Source organism: Vidua macroura, chromosome 7 (genome assembly GCF_024509145.1).
Source record: "Vidua macroura isolate BioBank_ID:100142 chromosome 7, ASM2450914v1, whole genome shotgun sequence".
Lineage (NCBI taxonomy): Eukaryota > Metazoa > Chordata > Aves > Passeriformes > Viduidae > Vidua > Vidua macroura.
Window position 1 is genome coordinate 35,679,614 of NC_071577.1, and position 22,247 is coordinate 35,701,860.

General features: G+C 37.0%; 1 protein-coding gene across 1 annotated transcript in view; it reads right to left on the reverse strand.

Moving 5' to 3' along the window:
• The window catches only part of LRP1B (LDL receptor related protein 1B), a 634,437-nt gene that overhangs the window by 8,663 nt on the left and 603,527 nt on the right, over window positions 1–22,247 (reverse strand). Inside the window, exons 84-87 of the mRNA XM_053982292.1 lie at window positions 17,344–17,505; window positions 13,153–13,327; window positions 12,424–12,528; window positions 1,061–1,137 (exon numbers count right to left, since the gene is read on the reverse strand). Coding sequence (XP_053838267.1) covers window positions 1,061–1,137; window positions 12,424–12,528; window positions 13,153–13,327; window positions 17,344–17,505 — 519 coding nt within the window. The remainder of the gene's footprint in view (window positions 1–1,060; window positions 1,138–12,423; window positions 12,529–13,152; window positions 13,328–17,343; window positions 17,506–22,247) is intronic.

A 22,247-nucleotide genomic window follows, 5' to 3' on the forward strand; every position in this document is an offset into this window, starting at 1 on the left:
TAAATAAAGAATTGAAAACTGCTTTGAATTCTGCCTGAAGGCTTTCTGCTTGAAAGCCAAGTCAGGTTGTCAGAGACACGAAATGAAGTACTGAATAAAAACTTGAAGCATCCTGAGTTCACTTCAGTTTATGAGGATTCAGCATGTAAAGGATATTACAACAAGACTCTTTTAAGAAAATATTTGATAAATGACTGTGTTAAGTCCTACTTAGGTGCCACAAAAAAAAAAAAAAAAAAAAAAAAAAAAAAGGTTAATTTTGTCTTGGCATGTAAACACTCAGAAAAAAAAAAAGCCCTGAAAAACATCCCACCAGGCATGAGTTACCATTTGGTGGCCACGGTGCAGCCTGGGGTCTAAGAGAAGCCCCTTCCCCAAACTGCAGCTGTTATTCCCTCACAATGAAACAGTGACCCAAGTTCTGCCTGGGAAGGTTTCATCTAAGCACCAAGCTGACCTGAATAGCAGGCAGCTCCTTGTGCTGCTCCACTTGGGCTACGTGTGAGCAGGGCAGGTACAGCAGGGCACCAGCAGCACACTCAGCACTCTGCAGGACAGTTTCAGCTGCCAATCCTGCAGCAATGCCATCCTTTTATGCACTCAGACGTGTTCAAAAACATTCAGCAGGAGCTATTCTTACTTTCAGGGTGATTTTCACACTAGGTAAAACTCACCCCTCTGCAGATGGCCAACACAAAAGTTATGCACTACTTCCAGCTCTATTTTTGATGCTTTCAGTAGGATTTAAATGGTCAGAGGTCTCTCACTAGTTCCCTGCACAGGGCTGATATGGCCAAGTGCTTGTCACTGGATATTCTTTTCTTAGAAAAAGTGCAGCTAGCCCTTGGAGCAGGGAGTGCAAGGCCCAAGAACTGCCTCGTGCAACACCAAATGGCAATCTAAAGTCTAGAAATATCTACATTTTGTTTTTTTTTAAAAGAAAAATATACCAGTAATGAGCATTTTCCATGACATAAACTCCCATTTTAAGATAGCACAAGGCTTAGATTTCTAAAGTGAGCCAAATTTGATGAGTGACAGCAGTGATTGAAGTACTTACTGGTACTGATGTTGTCAGACTTGCTGCTTTTGGGAGCTGGCCTCTCACACTGTGTGCCTGACCAGTTGGCTGAACATCTGAAAGGATCCAATTACGATGGGAAAGTTAATAAATGTCAGCTATTAACACAGCAACCCATGAAAGAGACCACCAGCATCTTCTCAAGAACTACATGAACAACAGCAGTGCATCTAAAAAACCAACAAGAATCCTCATGGAAAGGAGTCAGCAGGACCCTGCCACAGCACTGACAACACTCAGAGTAGGGATTTAGTTTCAACCTGCACCTTTGTGTGTTTGATTCCTGTTATTATCACTGCAAGCTCAATTCTAGAGTTCTTTTCTAATTTCTCAAATAATAAAACAAGTTTAATCAAAAGTATATTAGGATTTTAACTTTTGAAACCTTGAACTTCATAACCAGATATTTATTTGCAGAAATACAGCCACATGTGTGTGTGTGTGTGTAAGCAGGCATGAGAGTCAAAGAATAAAGAGTTGTCCTAAAGGGACAGGAGCATCTCCTGGCCTCAGAAAGCCCTAAATACTATTTATATTCCGAATATGTGTTCGAGGAGCCAGGTGCCTGGATTCTGCTCTTCTGCTGTATTTCAGCTATTCTGCTATAATTTCCTTGTGTGAATATCAATATGCAAATAGTTCTTCAGCTGGGATTCAGAACACTCTCCAAGCATACAAGGAAACACAAGGAGTCCATGGAAGCAGACTCAGTAAATCCATCAAAAGCAGAAACAAATACTTGAATGAAAGTCATTTGCTTATTCAACCTGCTGTAAATATGATTAAGTTTACTACAGACCCTCAAACTCTCCTTGTGGAAACGGCAGGAAGTAGTCACTTTTCATCTGTCTCTGCTGCAAATTGTGAAATGAATCATGTTTTTTCTAAGTCTTTTTGAATTATTTATGAATTTCAACATCAGTTATCTTTAGGGAGGTGCAATAGAGCATTACCCTCATACAGTTCCAAGAATTACTGCTATCTGATGCCTTCCTAAGGATTTAATAAATTGCAAAGTTTAGAGCTGGTTATGCTTAACAACTGGTCTTGTTCTATAATAAAAGAAGTTTTGGAAAGACACCAAATATTCTAGACAAAAACAATGCCATTCTCAGAGAGGAGCCCCAGGCAGCTTTGCTGGTGATACTTTGGGCTCTCTTTTGTCTTTGCAGAACACTGCAGAAGACTGGCTCGTTTCTCTCCTTGATCCTAAGCCTATTCCAGCACAACCTGACATTCAGATAAATCTCTTTACTGGGTTTCATTTTAAGCTAGAACTTCTTTTGGGAAGTTAATTTAATTTTTGGTAGGATACACTATGAAAATGCTTAAGCTCTACAGAGGGTCTTTAGAAGCATTATTGATTTTTTAAAATAAATTGATTATTATTGCTAGTTGATTCATATATTGTCACACACTAGCTAAATTACATTATAATTTAGAAGTACTTCATGTTCATTGAAATAAGTTTGTTTATTTAAATAAATATGGCAAATACACAGTTAGGTTTCCCCACTGCAAAGAACCCCCAATTCTTAATTACACACATGCTACACAATGATATATTTTATAACTGAACCCAACTGACTTTTCCACCTGCTTACCATCACTTCAGCACACTGCAAGTCACAGGGAACACAACTTTAATCTTTCAAAAGATGCATCTGTTCCTTTTTCTTTCCAGATCTCTTTTTTAGCAATTATGTAAGATAAAAATAAGTTTGCACTGACAGCTTACCTTGCTAAGATACTGTTCAAGGAATTTGCTTTTTAAAAATATCAATTTTCAACATACAGCTGCAAAATAAGTGCCTCCATTCTTGTAGAGAAGCACTATATATCTTTATACTTAGAATATTCTACTCAGCTCCGAGCTGTTGGCACATGACAAACATGAACCAGTCTTTCTATTTCTTACTGATATTTTGCATCATTCCTGCTCAGGATTCAGCTCATGTAATTAAAACTTGTGATGACAGGCAATTTGCATTTAATACTATACTACTGAAGGGGGAAAAATAATTTAGTGTTAGACAAATCTAACTTTGCAACTAAATTCTTATATTAAATGTTTCAAATGCTTTCACTGTATATAAAATCATTATGATAAATCTGTCATAAAAACACTTCAGAGAAGATAAGGCAGTGAAACTAGCAAAAGGATCACCATGAAGCATTCAAGTACAAGCTCATGAGAAACTTGTATAATGTACAATTACATTCTTCAAAACCTTTTAGCAGACATGATATTAAAACAGCTGGTGAAGAAAAAAATCCCACAGCTAGATATGCAGTAAACAGAGGAAAATATAAGGCAAACATATTAAAAGTTCTTTACCTATCTTGTCAATCTAATTGCAAAAATCAGCAATATTGAAACACCTGAGGCATTTGCTAGAAGTCTCATAAAAACATTGTCAGTTGCCACTACATTTTAATTTTTTTTCCAAATGCTTGCTTTCTCTAATAAACTTTAAAGAGACTGAAGCTGGAAGAATGACAATCATTTCCTTCTGCACTTGGAGGTGAAATGAGTGCCCTTTGATGGTCCAGCAAGGTACTAAAGGCTTGTCATGGGCAGACAGAGAAGGAAAAGGAATAAAGCCCAGGGGAAAGGGATGTTTCCTGCAGGGGAATTTGACACAGAAAATTAGCCATGAGCAGGCACATGGATAATGATGGGGCTGGGACATGGACAGCTGTTCATGCAGGAACATGGGAAAAGAGCAGATCTTAGACAGTTTTAATTGTCTGCAGAGAGAAATTGCTCTTAATAACAGCATTTTCTGGTGTCAGGACATTTAAATTCAGACTGTTCAGTTCCCAGCATGGGAACTGACTCCTGGTTGAGTTTGATGTGCAGTGGTTTGTCCTTTTCCAAGCTCTTTGGTACCAGGAGCTGTTGTCCTGTGCCATTTTCAGGGGCTGTATGGTCAGACAGGACATTTGCAGAACCACATAAAGCCACTTTGTTTCATCAAAGATGTTCACATCATCACAAACTCAGGAGAAAGAACAGTGGAAATGCCTGATTTGAGTCACTCCCAGACAAATACAGATGGAAACAGGTGGGGAAGCTGACAGTGAAGGACAGGCTGGAGTCAGTTGTGTGGGGCAAGGTGCTGCAGAGAACATCTCAGGTGCAAATCTCCAGTTCCCAGCAGAACCAGAGAAAGATCAAAGAGCAGCAGTACCACAGGGGATGCCCAGATGAAAACTGAGAGTGACTGTAATAAATAAAGGTTGCACACGTTCTGCTGCCAAGGTCATTAATAAAACTGCTACAGCTCTCTCTGTAATAATTCAGTTCCACATTTATAAAGAGATGAGAGCTTGGGAAGTGCCTCCTCAGGTACTGAATGCCTGTGCCATTGCAATTATCTATTTTGAGGAAATAGCATTGGAAAGAGATGTTTTAAAAAACTTTTAGTTGAGGTTATGAAGGTGCAGCACTTGGAGTGAGGAATGTTTAGAATGAAGATATTTACATTTCCAATCATGCTGTTGTTACAGAGTCCATTCATGACAAAATGTCTCTCTCCTTTATTTCTGTATAACCCTTACAGGTCAGTCTGATCAAACTTTCTAAACTCCATTATTCAGGTACTTGACCATTTCACTATGAAATAACTGAATAAATAGGGAAAAAAAAGTAAAAAAAGGGCTAATTTGGTGGCAATATGCAATTAAAAAAATAATTATCCTTTTTTCTCCCTCTTTGTGCCACAGGCATTGTGATAAAAATATAATACAGAAGGCATAACATGCAGTTAAAAGTGCTTTTGTTTTCCAACTCAATACACCAGTGCAGATCCAAAAATGACAACATTGAAAGACTAGTCTAGACATGTAACAGAAACTGTGAAACAGTCCTTACAAAACAAAGGTGGAAGGGAAACTGAAAATGTTTCTTAGCTATAAATGATATTTCTTCATTATACAAAGTAATTTTTTAAACTTTGCTTTTCCTTTTGGTCATTATATAGCAATATATACTAAAACATCCTTATGAAAGTATCTAGCCTCTCTGTTTTAAGAGCACTTAACATTAAAATTTCACTGGAACTTGTCTTATCATTAATATTAAAACTATTTTTAAGACAAGAGAACATCTGGATTACAGTTATTTACTATCTACATTAAATTACATTGAAAGATAAAAATCAAAATTCCCTTTTTACCCAAAACTCTGTAGGATGCCAGAGGATGACAAAAGCCTTGCACTAAACCAATTAATTAAACTATTCCTTATAACAAATTTAGGAATACTTCTGCAGATATGTATTGTTCATACAGGGAGCTGATATAATAGAGTTAAACCCACTGATAAACTCTCTGAAGTTTCTAAACTCACTTTCATAACAAAGACCAAAATCCCAACCCAGGGCTGATCAATAATTCCACATTCTGCAGCTTGCCCTCTATTGTAGGGTTTCATTATTTTCAAGTAATAACTTTTCCATGATCATTTTATACATGAATAAACTTGGAGCTGAGTAGTTTTGACTAATGAGCATCCCTCAACATCATAAAAGGAAAATAATGTAGAAGCTAAGGGATACAAAATTTATACTGGCTACCTGAAAATGAAATACAAATTACCTTGCAGTCCAATACATTCAGAACAGGACAATTACATCATTCAAAAGCAGGTAAAACAACAAAAAATTTCTTTTCAGGAATGCAAAAAAAAAAAAAACCCAGAAATTTAGTCAAAATATACTTGGAAAAAAAAAAGTGACTTGAAAAATGAATTTTAATTTGGGCATGAGATTACTATGTACAAATCATTATTCACAGCTGCATGACGTTCACTGTAAGGAACAACTTCCATGTGCAACTCAGCCTCATTCATCCCAAGGTAAGAAAAAGAAGAAACTGAGAGTCATTAACCACTGTGCAATTAGCAATATGTGTACAGTACAGAGGCTATACAAGTACCAAAAATAATAACAGAAAAATATATAAAAGCATGTCCAGGTGACTACTACTGTAGCTGAAATTACACTGAGCAATAAAACAAAAGGAAAAGAGGTTGAAATGCTAAAACTATAAAGAAAAGATGAGAAAAGACTGGGTAAGTAGGTAGATAAAAACCCAAACATGTTTTTCCCAAGCAGTGATATACAGCAACAAATATTATACAAGTTTTATCTGAACAATTTTAAACTCATGGACAAAGGATATCTGCGTTACAGCCTAGTCAGTAAATGCCCCATGAAAAAGATACATATTCCTCTTTTCCAAGATCTTAAAATTTCCTCCTCTGACAGCCACTCTTCAAACACCTGTTTTCATTTGGTTCTTGAACTACTACTAGTTTGTGGTACAAAGTGGGTAAAAGATCTTTTATCATACAAAGGTATAACCTGTGGATTATATTCAATTTCAAGATATTTATAACAAAGATATTTTTAGTTGAAAAAGAAACCTCTCAAAGGACTGGCAGAATGCTGTGACATTCCTGTTGTAATTGCAATTGGGGAGCTCATTAAATATACCCTAGGAAATCATATGGAAAGCATTTATTGCAGGATACTTGATAAAATTTCCTGGTTTGTGCTGCTTCTCAGGGTCACCAGGGCCTTCTCTTAGGCTTTTCAATCCTGTGACTGTTCTATATCACAGAGGCTTTTTCTACTCAGCCTCCAGAAAATGCCAGTCAGGGTCTGCAGGCTATGCTCCCTTATTTGTCCACAACTGGACCATGGATGTACCTGAACCTTTTTTTGAGCAGAGGTTTGGTTTAGTGATGAGTTTATTTATTATAAACCTGCGTGTAAATGTAGCACTTGTACAGCTGCATGCGCACTTAAATAAAAACTGTTCATATTTGAAGATTTTTCAACAGGAAAGGAATGTCAGGAGGAAGGTACAACATCACAGGCACATGAGCTGCAGGAGAGCGCCTCCATAAAGAGGAATGCACTCTTTTATTCCTGAATTCTGGGACCTAAACACACACAGACACATCTGCACACACAGTGCTCACTCCCAAGCTCTCCCCTCACACACTGTCTCTCTCCAGCCTCCTGGATACAAAGCTGGCAAGAACAACTTGGCAACACTGGGGCAGGTTTCCCAGAAAAGCTGTGCATGCCCCATCCCTGGAAGGTCCAGGCCAGGCTGGGTGGGGCTCCGAACAGCCTGCTCCAGTGGAAGGTGTCCCTGCCCATGGCAGGGGGGCTGGAACAAGAGGAGCTTTAAGGTCCCTTCCAACCAAAAGCATCCTAGGATTCTGTCAGAACAGCTCTCCTGCTTGTTTCACTCCTGCAGGAGCTACTTTTCCTAATTTATGCAAGTCTGAAATTCCAGGTTCAAACTTTGTAATCAGTTTTAAGTAATCCCACAACTTGTTCTCTCCCCAGTTGTTCACGGTAGTTAACCTGTTACTTGACTAAAATTCTCCATTAAGAAATGAAGTTATTTATTCTTTCTCCATCCTTCACTTCTCAGTTTCCTCTGTTACCAAATTCAGGCTTTCTCCAAGCTCCTGCATGGTTTGTGCCTTCTCATTAACTCTCCAGGATGAGTTGTTCTTCACTACAGAGGAACTGATGTTTGTTCTAATACTGAAATACAACACACACTAGAATCCCTCTGAACACTTAGCACATCCAGTCACAGGCAACTAATGTAATGCTGTACTTTGTCTTCTGCTTTTTATATTTCTAGAATGCCTTAGGGGTTGTGTAAGGGAGTTATGATTTGATCACATTTATTTTCAGATAATAATAATAGAACACATCCATGTGCAGGTACAAATACCAATAGTAATAAAAAAAAAAAAAGATGGCATTCTGGCAACATATAGTTATGATGAAGGTATAAAAGAAACAAAGCTGAGAGAGAGCAATATTCTGTGCTAAAGATTCTGTAATGAAAGCTCTGCCCATTCAACAACCAGTGCCACTCTTGAGTTCTTGAAAATTTCAATTCTTTCCAGTTCTCTTCACTGGTATCATACAAGGTGTAATCTCTCTCTAAACCTTGCTTCTCTTGCAGGAATGTATATACAGGTGGGTAGTTAGTGAGAAGGAAACAGAGACATAAATGAAGATATTTATTTAAAGACAGACTGATAGAACAGATGGAATGAACAGTTTGTGAAATACACAGAAAAAACATTTCTTGATTATTTCCCATATGAATCTGATCTCCTGATCATTCTTTTTTTCAACTGATTTGTAAATTTACTGGTGCAATTCAGGCATATCTCACCTGCTTCTTCTGTTATGCACATCACACACAGACCCCACCCATTAGTGAGCAGTACTAAAGAGGTCCTTGAAAACACAGTATGGGAATGACAGTAACTTATCCTACTTTAAGACACCCTAAGTGGAACACTTTTCAGAAAAGGTCATTACCCCAAATTTTAACATTCTGAAATTCTCTCACAACCTTTGTAACTGAGCAAGAACAATAATGTGTGTGTGTGTGGGGGGGGAATAATAATCATCACATACCAAAAATAATGTGAAGAAATAATATTCTAGATTGCATACAAGTCCAAAGAGAAATCACAGCATATTCTGCATATTTAAAACCCTGACAAGATCTTTCACTGAAACTGACAATAGCCTTCATAAAACATTCTTTTTTTTGGTGCCTTATATGAAGTCTCAGTAAGGCCTTAATTCATTCCTAAAATGGTTGGGTGAAAACCACAACTCCTCCTTCCAGAGTGCAACTGATATTTAGGTCATTTAGTGCATTCAACATTAAAAAGACACCTTGAGACAGGAAGATAAAATAAAAATGTGTGCTAGCAGTACAGGCTGTTGAAAGGAGAGTCTGTTCTTACAGGCTTAGAGTTGCTCTATAATTATGGCTTTGGGATTGCCCTTTGGAACAGCTAAATCTTATTCTCTATTGTCTTTACTGAATGATAATAAGGGCATGATTAAGTGTAAAGTTTGCATTCTCAACTGATGCTGACTGTGAGAGAGAGCAGAGCTCCTGCTGAATGACAATAAACCCAGGCATCTCCTATTTCTTCTAAAAATCACCCACTCCCCAGTTAGAGACTGGTTTAGAAAAACATTAACCTGTGGACAAATGGCTCCTAGAGCATTTGAGAGAAAAAGCAGGAAAGGTACATCCAATATGTGACTTTATAGGCAGCAGTATGTTGTTCTTAGGGCTGCATGGTTCTGAAAGCACAGGCATGATACATGGAGATACAAAAAGTTCCAAGCACCCCTGTTCCACACACTGCTGACCACTCCATACTCTTCCAAGTCCAAGAAGTGGTAGTTAGGACATTAATCTTGTTTCCAACTGATTTATGGTACCTCAAGCCAGAGAGTTTCATTGCATGAGAACATTGCCAAAGCAACTGAGATCACGTTTAAAAAAAAAAAAAATTTAGATTATTCACCCTAAGCAGTCACTGTCTTTGGTACCCACCAGACACCCACATTACATCCCCACAGCATTCTGTGTTTTCATAAGCCATTCACTGAGAGAAGTTTAAATCTATGTGAATTTCACATTTTCTCCCAAGTCTAGGTCTTTGGTTCATGATTTCATTACTGACTTTTGCATCACAACCACTGAGTGAAGCTGTGTTCATCTGACAGGTGTTTTGAATCTCTCTGTTCATCTGCAGGATTTTCAAAGACTAAGGTTGTTTTTTTTTCCTGATGAAGCTTAAAATTTTCTCTTTAAGAAATAGACCTAAAATCCTTCAGAGAAGTAGAGAATACAAATGTAATTTTCTTTTTTAACCAAAGAAGTCAATGTTATGATGTAGCTCACATACTTTTGTTTAACAGTTTCTGTTTTACAGCATTATTTCTATAAAATTAACAACAACACTTATAAATAAGTTTCATTCCTGAATTAGCACCTAAATAGCTGTTCTGTTCCTTTCCCTGTTCAGATAAGAAATAGGAAGTCAGACTACAGAACATGTGCAATATCACTGTTCACTAAACTTTATGCAATGTAGGATTAACTTGGTAAAATATCTGAAAACATGAGCAATAGAGGCCGAGCGGCATTTTCAATTTTTTTCCAATTTACTTAGTAAAAATAAAGCCTTTTATTTCTTTCTCTGATGATACACACACTCCAAATGTATTTATAAATATACTCATCAGTGCAACTCTCAAAGGGTAAGTGTGTATTATAGAAATGGTCCCCCAGATTAAGTATATATTGTGAAATGTATGTGAATGTGCATGACTTGAACCAATGAACTGTGGCCTGGAATGATGTCACAGAATGTTCAGCATTAAGTGGAAGGTTAAACCTACTTGCATCTCGGTTCATTAAACGTGGTTAAAGTGCAAATTCCCTCATTCTGACAGTAGTAATCACAAGGGTTCACTTTCTGGTCACAGCGCTGACTTTTAAACCCCACAGAGCATCTGCAGAATTTCAGTAAAATAGACCTACATAAATATTCTGCCTCGTGCTGGAAAGATTTTAAACGCATTATATACAACCACGGCAAGACACGCACACATACACGGGCACACACCCACAGAAGACAAAAATCAATATTTTCTTTTCATGGAAGGTCCATCTGACAACACTGAAAAGTCTGCTCATGACTGATGATCAAATAGTTTTTAAAACAATGGGCCTATACTGCCTGAGGGATCTCAGAGTATTGTCAGATGTACATTTCTATCGATTGATCCAGATTGCAATGGCCTTAAAAATGTTCATTACCATTTTCGTAGCATTGTTAATGGTGTTGGTGTATGCTGCAGCATTTATGTATTGTAAATCCACACACAAATTAAAGCACAAAACCTTTTTTTTTTTTTTTTCCTTGAGATGCTATGGTGCTCCATGTGAATTGAAAAAGAATATGAGAGTTTTATAAGAAAAAAAATTAATGAAAAGTCACAAGCTTCCAAAATAGCCATTCTAGGTGTTTAAGCAAATGAATCACCAGGCTTAGTCAGCATATTTGGGCCTTACATATCATAGCTACAATACTCTCCTTTTGTCAGGATTTATCAGTCTCTGGTTCTCAACTAAAAACATTTAAGGAGGCATAAATAACAGGCAAAATGGTAAAAACAGGAAAAAATAATAATGAAAGAGAAAAATAAGCACCAAAAATATTTCCAAATGAATAAGGGCTACCATGCAAAACTAAATTACATTGTCTTCAGCCCCAAACCTGCAAACATACGTTGACAATTTTTCAGTGGTAGTGCCACTACAATTGTGTGTCCTTTTTCTCTTGCAGAAGTGCTTCATCTCTCACAGGGAGGAACCCTTGGCACATCTCCTCCACTGGTCAGACTAACAAAATCTAGGCATTTATGAAACTCCTTTGAGAGACTGAATAGAACTCTTTCAAGATCACCTGCATCAACAAAATTAAGGAATGGCTGTATCTTTATTCACAAAGTTGTGGTGCCAAATCCCTTTGGGCAACAATTTGCTTATATCACCCAGGAAATGAGACACTTATGTCCAATTCTGTCTTCCAACACGTCTCCCTTCCAGCCTGGAGGATGCTCTGAGCTCCAGGTGGTTTGGAGAACTGGAAGACTATTGTGAAATTAATATTTTAAGGAAACAAATAAAAAAAATGTAAAAAAAATGAAAAGAGTGTGACTACGTAGCTCAGAATAACTGAGAGCAGGAAAGAAATTAATTTCTTGCTACAGTGATTACTTCAGTGTTTTATATTGAGCAGCTGAAAAAGAAGATACACCATAGCTCTCAAGAAAGGAGTAGAATGTAGGCTTTTCTGCTTGCAACAGTACTTCTCTTCTAGGCTACAAAATCAGAATTTCTTTGGCATTTTATGTCTGAGCTTAAGAAAAGCACCCTGAATTACTCTCAACCATGGCATAGGAGAGAGATCACAATCTCACCCCCGAACAGCCACAACACTCCGGGCAGTGGGAAGGTTAGGGCAGAAATGTGAAATACATGAGCATATCTCCATAGGGGAATAACACTGATATGACTTTTCCTATTCTCCAGCCATCAGGAGGAGGGTTTTGCCTCCAAATCTGACCATCTCTGTAGGAAAAAAGACTCAATCCACCTCTGAGAAGCAGGACAGGCAATCTCGAGTTTCCATTCCAGATAAAAATGCCTGAATAGACCTAAAATTACTATAAGTCTCCAAAGATATATCTTTGTATCTATATGCATTCACAATAGAGCCCTTAGTTCTAAATTTCAACACACATTTTGCAAAAAGGTATGCAAGGTATGAGGTTACACAAATAGCTAGAAAACAAATACTGTAAGCTGAAACTGCAACCAGCACATTATTCATCCTAGAGAGACCAAAAATGCAGACACATGCACAATAATTTCAATATTTGTCGTCACACAGACATTTTAATGATACTCACAGACAGACAGGTATATTTGTCTCTGGGTCCAGCTGACAGGTGCCACCATTGTAGCAGTAGCCATCACACAGCTGACAGGTAGAGGCAATCTTTCCATTAGTGCAACTGCCATGGTTTAAAAAAAAAAAAATGCAAAGTGTTTCAGTAAATCTGAGCATTTCACTGTAAAATCAGTATTTTAATATATTATTATAAGATCTACTGATTGAAAGAATTCTAGGTTTCTGGTTTGAAAAGTTAGCACAGACAATGAAATTATTGCACAGTATATATTTAATCTTTCTTTTAATGAAAATAAACTATTATAATACAAAACAATCACTCGGCAACAGAGCAGCACATGTTACCTATGCCTCCAACAGTATTTAGTATGTCTCTATCCTCTATCGCTGTCACAGATAATGCAGAATTTTCAACAGTGAAGAACAATGAAGAAATTTCAATGGTATAGAAGAACTCCATTGTTAACTTGATTAATTTCAACGTTTCCAAGTGAAAACCCTTCAGTTTCCTGCTATATTGTGCTTCCTCCAGTGAGGAGTGCTCCACAAGTTGGTGTTGAAAGCCAGGAGCCAGCTGGTTTTGCACGGGCAGGAGCCACACAGAGGAACTGACGTGACGTGACCGCTCCAGGGACAAGCTGTGGCGCGAGAGATGTAAAGCACAACGCAGCAGAGCTGCTGCAAAATGTAGGGCTTGGAACAAGACCTCTCCCCCAGACACACTCACTTGCACACCACGTCGCTGCTGTCCTTGTTTGTGATGCAGTGTCCCCCGTGGCAGCGGCTGCACTTGTCCACCTCGCACTTGGGGCCCTCAAACCGCGCGGGGCAGACGCATTCCACGCGGCCGTCGTCGGAAATCGTGCACGACTCGGAGTTCACGCAGTAGTGGTGGCAAACATCTGAAACAACACCAGGCCCAATTACTAAAAGGCATTAAGGAGGATTATAGAAATAAATAATGCATTGCTTTCATGTTTTAAAGGATACTGTAACAAAAACAAAATGGAAACTGAAGGCGGTGACTCACTGGCATCCACAGGAATCGAGAATACCCCATAAACAGATATATAATATATTAACAATGTAATCTTAGGAAGTTAAATGGAAGTATAAACTCATAAGAGGGTTTTTTTTTTTCCCTTTCTAATTGTCTAACCATTTATGGCATCATTCCACATAATATAAAGACTCCTGATGAGAAAAGCAGAGCAATCTTAATGTATTTAATGGGACGTTGGCTGAATAAAAATCTTCTGATACATTCACATTACCATTAACAGCATTATGCTAAACTGAAATTGAAACAATATTTTGAAATAATTAAGTTTTATTTTCATTTATCCACATATTAAAATTTCATGGAGTTCTAATAATAATGTATAAAGACATAATCCATAAGTTCTACCAAGTACCACATACATGCATAAGCTTCACAGACTGTGCAAGACCCTATTATCATATTTAACTTTTTAAATGCCAGTAGGACTGAGATTTCAAGTAGCAAAATCTTTAACTCTTCAGAACCACCAGTAAGTGTCTCGGTTTTCATCCCTTTTAAAAAATCAAATTGCCTAACTGAAGAAGCTTCCAAGGGCTACAAAATACTGGTAATCTTAACATTTGGGTTAATTTTTATTTATGTGGTAGTGACAAGTTTATTTTGTGGTTTGTTTTTATCTTTAAAGTCATCATTTAAGCTCCTTAATGGGCAGGGACACCTTCCACTATCCCAGGTTGCTCCAAGCCTCATCCTGGCCTTGAACACTTCCAGGGATGGGGCAGCCACAACTTCTCTGGGCAGCACTTATGGGGGTATCTCAAAGTCAGAAACACATTTAGCTAATGCTGCTCTCTGTGCTGCTTTTCCTCCTCTCCAAGGAGTGAGAACTGCTGGAAGAGTTTTGCTGGGGGGCAGAGCATGGCTGTTGGAGGAGTTATTTCTGTTTGAATATTCATTTTATGTCTCCATTGTCTGTGCAGGCTGTAGGCTCAGCTGCTTAAGGAATCAGCAACCAAGCAGCTTAAAAGATGCTAAATGAAGTTCTTAGTTGTTTCTTGTTCCCCAGTTCCAGGTATGGAATGGCATTTTGCAGCAGGGGGGCTGTTTTTGGAACAAAAACTACTGCAGTTTGAAAGCTAATACTGGAAGTGATTTTATGTAAGAACAGTGCAAGGGGCATATGTTTGCATGGACATTACAATAAAAAAAAAAAACCACAAATATGTAGGAATAGGAAGGTCACATGTCAAAACAATTATTAGTTTTTAGGCTTGATTGCAGTCACAAGCACCTAGAGTCATCTGCAGTATCTAAAATGTTTATGCTACATTTGGGCTGAAATGACACAAAATTATTTCTTTTTCCTCCTAAAAAAGGGATTTCAGTTTCAAAGTCACAGCTTGTGGGATCACCATATCCACTTTGAATGATTGTAACTGCATGAAAATATTTCTTATTTTTTAGGTAGTTTGGGCCTTAAATGATACAAGAAATGAACTTTAGCTACTCTGTGTGTCTTTTTTCTGGAATTTAAAACAGGGAGCTACATTCAAATACATCAGATTTATGTGTATTTAATAACATGCACAGTGTTAGTAGAATTCTATGTAAATTCAGTCACTTAAATTTATTTCAGCCATGCCAGTGCCTTGACACGGAACACTCATTTAGGTTATTAGCCCTTATGTGAACTAATCACAGGAGAAACTCTGCATTGGGTAATTGGAGACAATAAGTGTGGGGGAAATGAGGTCTTTGCAAGCTGGTAATACTGCAAGCAAATGTCTTCTCCCTGCCATAAAACCCTACTAATAATATTTTAAGCTTGGGAGCAGGAGTAAAATACCTACACACATTCATGTGCCATCCTTTGCATATGAACTACCTTCAATCACAGCAAAGACAGACTGAAAAAGATATCTGGGAGGCAACCAATCTTTGCAATAATGCCATTTAATGTATTCCAACTGGCATAAAAAGTGAGGGTAATTAATAAAGCAAAATATAATGCACATGTGTGAATAAAGCAAAAAAATTACAGATATGGCTTTATATACACATTATTAACTGTAGATTGGTATAATATAACAAAACTTATTGGCCAGCAAAAAATACTCTAAAAGATTGCAAGATTTTCTTTTTCCCCCAAAAGACTTAAGTTTTAGATCAGCAAAATCTTAATTTTATTTTGTATTTCATAATGTCTTCGAGTCTCTGTGTTGTGGTAATTTCCCAGACAATCCAAATCTGATAATAAGCACTGTTTAAAAAGTACCCCTAAATTCCCAAATTTACATTTAAATTAATTCTCTTAAATAAATAAAAAAAAGAGGATGTTTGCAGAAGCATTCAACTAGAAACAATTTGTTTGGTTTTGGGTAAGCCTCAAGTAAATATTTTTCCTTAATCTGTGTGTCTGTCTCTGCATGATTTATGTGCTATACTATTTTCAAATACCCAATTGTGTTTGCAGATACTTATTTGTGGATTCATGCAGTTTGTTTAATACCAAGGGGGAGAGAATCACAATTACTGCTGGTTTTCCATTCAAAGGTTTCAATTTATTTCATAGTCTCCCAACTGGAAATATATTCAGTTTACTTCAGTACAAAGATACACACTATCCCTTTCCTTGTCTGACAGACCTTTCTCTAAAACTAAATACCTTTTTATATTGCAGAGTATTCTAAGCCAGACCTTTATAGCAGCTAATTTCCCATCCCTTTTTTTTTCTTAAATCAAGCCTTCTTCAGCAAATTCACTGAAGGTATATAAGAGATGATGGCTTTCACATTTAATGTTCTATGACAAGCACTACGACAGTCTAACAAGGCTATGACAGTCCTTGCCTTTGGAATGTTACAATCAAAGAAAAGCAGGAGATGATTAAAAAACATAATTCAGATCTCATTAAAATAATTTGTTCTGACTTAAGGAAGGTTGCTTGTTAGTCATCATTTTTGAAAAGACATGGGGAAGACAAACTGCCATTTGTAACTGAGTGACCAAAAGAAGAAATTCAAGATTATGTTCAAATGTCTTGAGTTACTGAAAAGAGATAATGGTGAAAAAAAACACAAAAGCATAGCAAGAAAATAAATATAAATGAAATAAGAGCAAAATGTCTATTGGTTGATAGTCTACTTTTCTTACTCCTCTGTTAAATAAATGAAAAATTAGAGGATGTTGTAGAAAGTGAGAAGAGCCTTTCTAAGGGCATGGAAACCTTCAGAAAACAGTCTCAATGAGAAGAGACTGATGGTCAGTGGAATGAAAAAAATGGGAGAAAATCAGATACAAAAGACAGAAGCTAAGTCCTGAGAATTAAACAAGAGTAACATTCAGAAATCCTTTACAATTCCAACACCACGATGGGGCAGAAACCATACTCAGGGTGATCACTGAGCAAGCTGAGGGAATATAGCATTGTGAAACTCAAAGCTATCCTCAAAGTGCTGCTTGCTGGGGGAAGAAATCGAAAACAAAGGTAAAAGAGCAGTTTAAAAGACTTTTTTGTCTGCAAAGATTAGGGACACCAGAAGGTTCTTTAACCAAGTATGTCAATTCATTACCAGCATAACAAAACACATGACAAGTTGTAGTAGAAGATTTTTACACAATTATCTCACGGCTACTGACAAAGTCATCTGTCTTGTACTGCTCCACTCTATGGCTTATTCATGAAAATAACAATAAATCATTCTTAAAAAAGCTCTTTCTTCAGCCATGTAGAAGGGGAGAAATATGCTCAAAGATCACCTGAATACACCAGATGACATTGCCTCAGCAGCACAAATAATCTGGGGCTAAATTTAACTACGCCATAAAAGAAAAATACCCACGTGGGCTTTAAACTTCCATTGCGTGGAGCTTTTCCTACAAACCCAGATGGAATAATTTGTGGAGATCACTTACAGTACTGGCACCTGTCTCCTGTGTACTCGGGCAGGCAGGCACAGAAGGGCTGGTTGCCAGCAGTGACACTGCAGGTGCCCCCGTTCTGGCAGAAGCGCTCGCACACGGTCTGGTTGCAGCGCGGCCCCGTAAAACCCAGAGCGCAGCTGCAGGTCGGCCGGCCTGTCCAAAGCAGAGAAAGCTATTTTATGATAAAAATAAATACAAAGTAATCAGCACTTCACACAGATTTATTGTAAGAGTAGGAAGTTTCAATGTTCTAGCCCAACTGTGTTTCCCTGGACGCTGAGGGAGTGTGCCTTTGCAAACATTTCTTGAATGCAGAACTTTTGAAAAACAAAAGAGTCTCTGGGAGATATGGGCACTCAAAAACTGCATCTCTGCATTTTTACACTTGTGCATGTGCAGTCATTGACTCTTTTATGAGAAAAAAGTCATTATTTAAAATGTGAAATCATTTCAAAGGTGGTCCTAAGCAGGAATTTAAGATATGACTGAACTCTTCAAGTCATCCTGCCATGCTGGGTTCCTTCTGTTGCAAAGGATAACTGTGTGATCACCATTGCTGTCTCTTCAGGGTGCACTACGTTATTCTGAAATCTACAAACCTTGATATATAATCACATGTAAAACAAATATTTACTAATGCACTAATAGCTACACTTTACAGAACAGTTTTTAATAAACCACAAGTATCTGTGCCTGTTTTGTTGTGCCACCCCTCTCAGATAACGAAGACTGTTACACAAAAATTGCTGTCTGGCATCAGACCAAAGATACCTGTTACATCAGTATTCAATGTCTGAAAAGCAGTTAACACTTGGGGATGAACATTTGCACACAATGAACTCCTAGTCTACAACTTCTTTTCAAAGGATTTTAAAATAGTCTTTAAAACCCAATGCATTTTTCTCCTATGATCATTCTCTGTTGTAGTTTTCCCATTTTTTTTCCTTATCTAAATCTCATGTCTAAAGGATTTATAGCTTTGTTACTATTCCACTGTTTTATTAAACCCTTCCACTTTCCTGTCTTATTTTCTTAAGGCTTATCTTTAAAACAAACTTCTAGATCCCATTAATGTTTTTCCATCTCCTGACTTTGCTTTTTTATCTCCTTTATAATCGTCAGGTAAATGACCTGATGTGTCCAACCAGCCATCTCCCTTCTCACTTCTTAATAAACCATTCTCATTCTTGATTATCTCTTGCAATACATTATTTTTTCCCCCACCCTCCTCTTTGCTTTCATTCAGCTTCAAGGATTTTCCTAAATTTGTGGAGAACAAAGTTTAACACTTTTATTTTTCCTGGCTTCCCAGGAAGGAAAGAGATGAAGATTAAGCAGGACCTGAGGACCCTTCTGAAATAAAAGGGCAGACAGGATGGGTTGGAATAAGATGAGCATTAAGGTTCCCTCCAACCCAAAACATTTCATGGTTTGGTGTTTATCAAGTTAACTGTGTCATGTACTGCATGTCTGATGCAGAATCACTGGACTGGAATTACAGGCATAAACAGGAGAAATAACCTCTCAGGTTTTACCACTGACCACCCAATGTATCCACACTTGCTTTCCCACTTGCCTCCTGATGTTCACCACAGCTGCATCTGAAACTCTGAGGTGTGCAACCCTGCTTACCTTGCTGGTCTTTCTTCTCCACTTAGCTGGCTGTATTATTGAGTAATTAAGATTAAACTGTGTATTCCACAAACCCCACAATCTGATTTTTCTTCTGGTCTGCCTTTCTTTTAATCCTGTGCAATCATTTAGTATCAAATTCTTTGGAGAATTTTTCAATGCAAGCGAACCGCCCTCATTTTGTCTCCTCTCTCTGACTCATGCAGAATGATTTATTCAATCATTTTCCTTCACTTCTTACCCTTCTAACACGACACACTTCATGTAATTCTTTTCTGTATTTTCTATTTTAAGCTATGCTAATTTAAAGTGTTTTGCAAATCATCCTAAGGGCCATGAGATCAGTTAGTCTCTTTCTCTAATGAGTACAGCAGGAACAAAACCATTGACCTAAAAATAGCTCCAACTCCTTTAATATGCATCAGCCTGGTTATTCATATCTGTCCCCTGTGATCTAAACATTAAATCAAAGATGTTGAACTCAGATGTTAGCACAGATTCCACTTGTTTTTCCCCATGTATACAGTTGTATTTAAATTTCTGCCCCCAAGACAGGAGGTTTCACATAATCCTTCATTTGAAGCAGTGTTTCAGTAAAAAAACCCCATAAAATAGTGACAGAACATAGATCTGGAGGTCTGAAATCAGTTTTCATTATAAATAGTCCTCTATCTGTTAAAAAGATGAGACAATGATATTTTTCTAGTTTGTAGAAAAGATTATTCTATTCTTTACTAAAGTAGACTTATAAATATGCCAAACTGCTGACAGCTAAATGAAAATTTAATACAGTATAGCCTAAAACCCATTTTTGTCACTCAATTTAACATGATTTTCAGTAATGCTAACAGTCCATTGCCTATTTATACACTGAGTGTTGACACCAGAAATAATACTAATAATGACATTTTCATTTGCCTTATTCCCATAAATTATTTCTGATACAAAAAAAAAAAAAAAAAAGTTCCAGGGACAGTTTAACAGAACTGCAGCATTAAACAATACCAAACAATGGCATAAGGTTTTGTATCATAGAATCAGAACATAGATTTATGTTTGCAAAGGAAACAGTCATGTAACCAAGATGTCACATAACCCAGATGGCAGAAACTGCAGGATGAGCTCATGCACAGAGAGCTCCAGCACCTTCTCTGGTCATGAAATCTCAGGATTAGAACTCCACAGACACAGAATTAAAACTCTCTCTGAATTCTTGACCCTCACCACCACAGAAAGATTCACAACACATTAGCATGTAGAAAAATATTCACATGGGAAGTGGTTCATGGAATAAATGCAGAACAGAATTTAGTAGAATAAAGGAGAATATATTCTGGTGACTCTAAGTTATTTTCGGCAGTAGGATATGAAAAAACAGATGAAATTTTTGACATAGAAATGAAATGTAGTTTTGCCCTTTCTCACAAAAAATAAATCATTCAAAAAGAAAAAAAAAAAAGATAGCAGGGATTAAAATCTTTCAATGTTCAATTAGGTTTGGATACAGAGGATGTAGTTACTCCTGGTTTGTCAACTTAATTTGGTATATAATAACTATTGTCTATATAATAACTTTTCAAATAAACTTCAAAAATTGCCAATAAATATCTTGGTTTACTTTCTCTGTAATATGTGGGTGACTTCTTTTGGGAATTCATTCATTATCTTAAGCTTATATTTATATATATTTTTCAAGGACTAGAATTCTAAGGAGATAAATTTTCACACATGATATTGCCTAAGCAACAGAGAAACACTGCATTTTCAATAACCAAATAAAGTTAAAAAAAATTTAAAAATAATTAAAACCTAGGTCAATAGCATTATTTTTGTAAGCTTTCTGCAAGTTTTGAAAATGAGATCATCCAGACGAATGTCTTCACCAAAACCTACATTATTTATTTCTTCCAGTCACTGGTAAATTCACTATTAGCAATGTGTGTTTTGAAGTCATTATGTATGAATATGCACAATTAATTTCAATATTTAAGTTGCTGTCATTATTAAAGAAAAGGAGGTGATTCTACATGAGCTTTCTGTAAGCAATATTTTGTCCTTTGGAGTTGTTATCAGCAGTCTGTGGGAATCACAATAATTCATTTCTGTGTGGTTGATGAACCATAATTAGCTTTACTGAAACAATAGGAGTGGAGAGAAGCTGCATTATTGAAGATAATTAGTAGGTGAGCTGATTGGGATCTATCCCAACAGATAGAGAGTCTCTCTGTGTTATTGGAAAGGAGAAAAGAACAATTTCTAAATATCTCTGAGTAGTTTCAGGGACTGCTCTTTCCAAAGCTGGTGGTGGTGGTTCTGCTGGGACCTGGGATCAGCTCCAGGGAAACACCACCCTCGTGCTGCCCACAGTGCCTGTCCTGCTGACAGCACCAGGGAAACTCCTGGGACTGATGTGGCATCAGCAAAACAGGCTCTTCACTGACAGTGTTTTCAGTGGGCACCAAATCACCTTGTTTTGCTCATAAAATAGAATGCAAAATAACATCTGCTTCATACACAATGATTCTTTCAGATTATTTCATATATTTCCATTTAGAGGAAAGACAATTTTTTTCACTCATTTTGATACAAACATCACAATTCTGTATGATTAGACACACCTTTTGTATAGTACAAAGTGATTTCTCTAATTCTGTGAATGAGATAAAATAATGTGTTTGAGACAATCAGCAAACTATTGCTGCAATATTTTTGCTTTAAATTACATGGAGAAACAAAGTGTGTTTTTATGGTAACAGTGACTTTTTTCACCGAAATTCCCATTAATTTGGCTTACTGGAAAGTGTTCATTATTACACCCAAACTTTTAATTACATGTCTCAGATGTGTACTTTTAATTAACTGATGACATTTTCTTTGTTCAATTATTGTAGTTCAATACAACTGTCGTAAACTTATAAATTTTAATTAAAGCTGCTCCAATCTCTGGCTATATAACATTCACACAGGAATTTGCCAAAAGGCTTAGCAGTAAGTAAGCCAACAGTGAATAATCCCTGAATTGCCAGTGGGATTTGTTTAACAAATTAACATTTGTGTGCAGATAATGAGGTTCTACAACTTAACACATCCAGCAAAGATTTAGCACAATCATGTTTTAAAAAATTAGCAATACTCTGCAATTTACTTAATTAGTTATCACATTACTATTCTGTATTAGGTGGGGAAAGAGGATTTACACATCCACTAGAACACACACATTCACCAGAAGATTATTTTGTATGCTGCATCATTTTATTTGGATC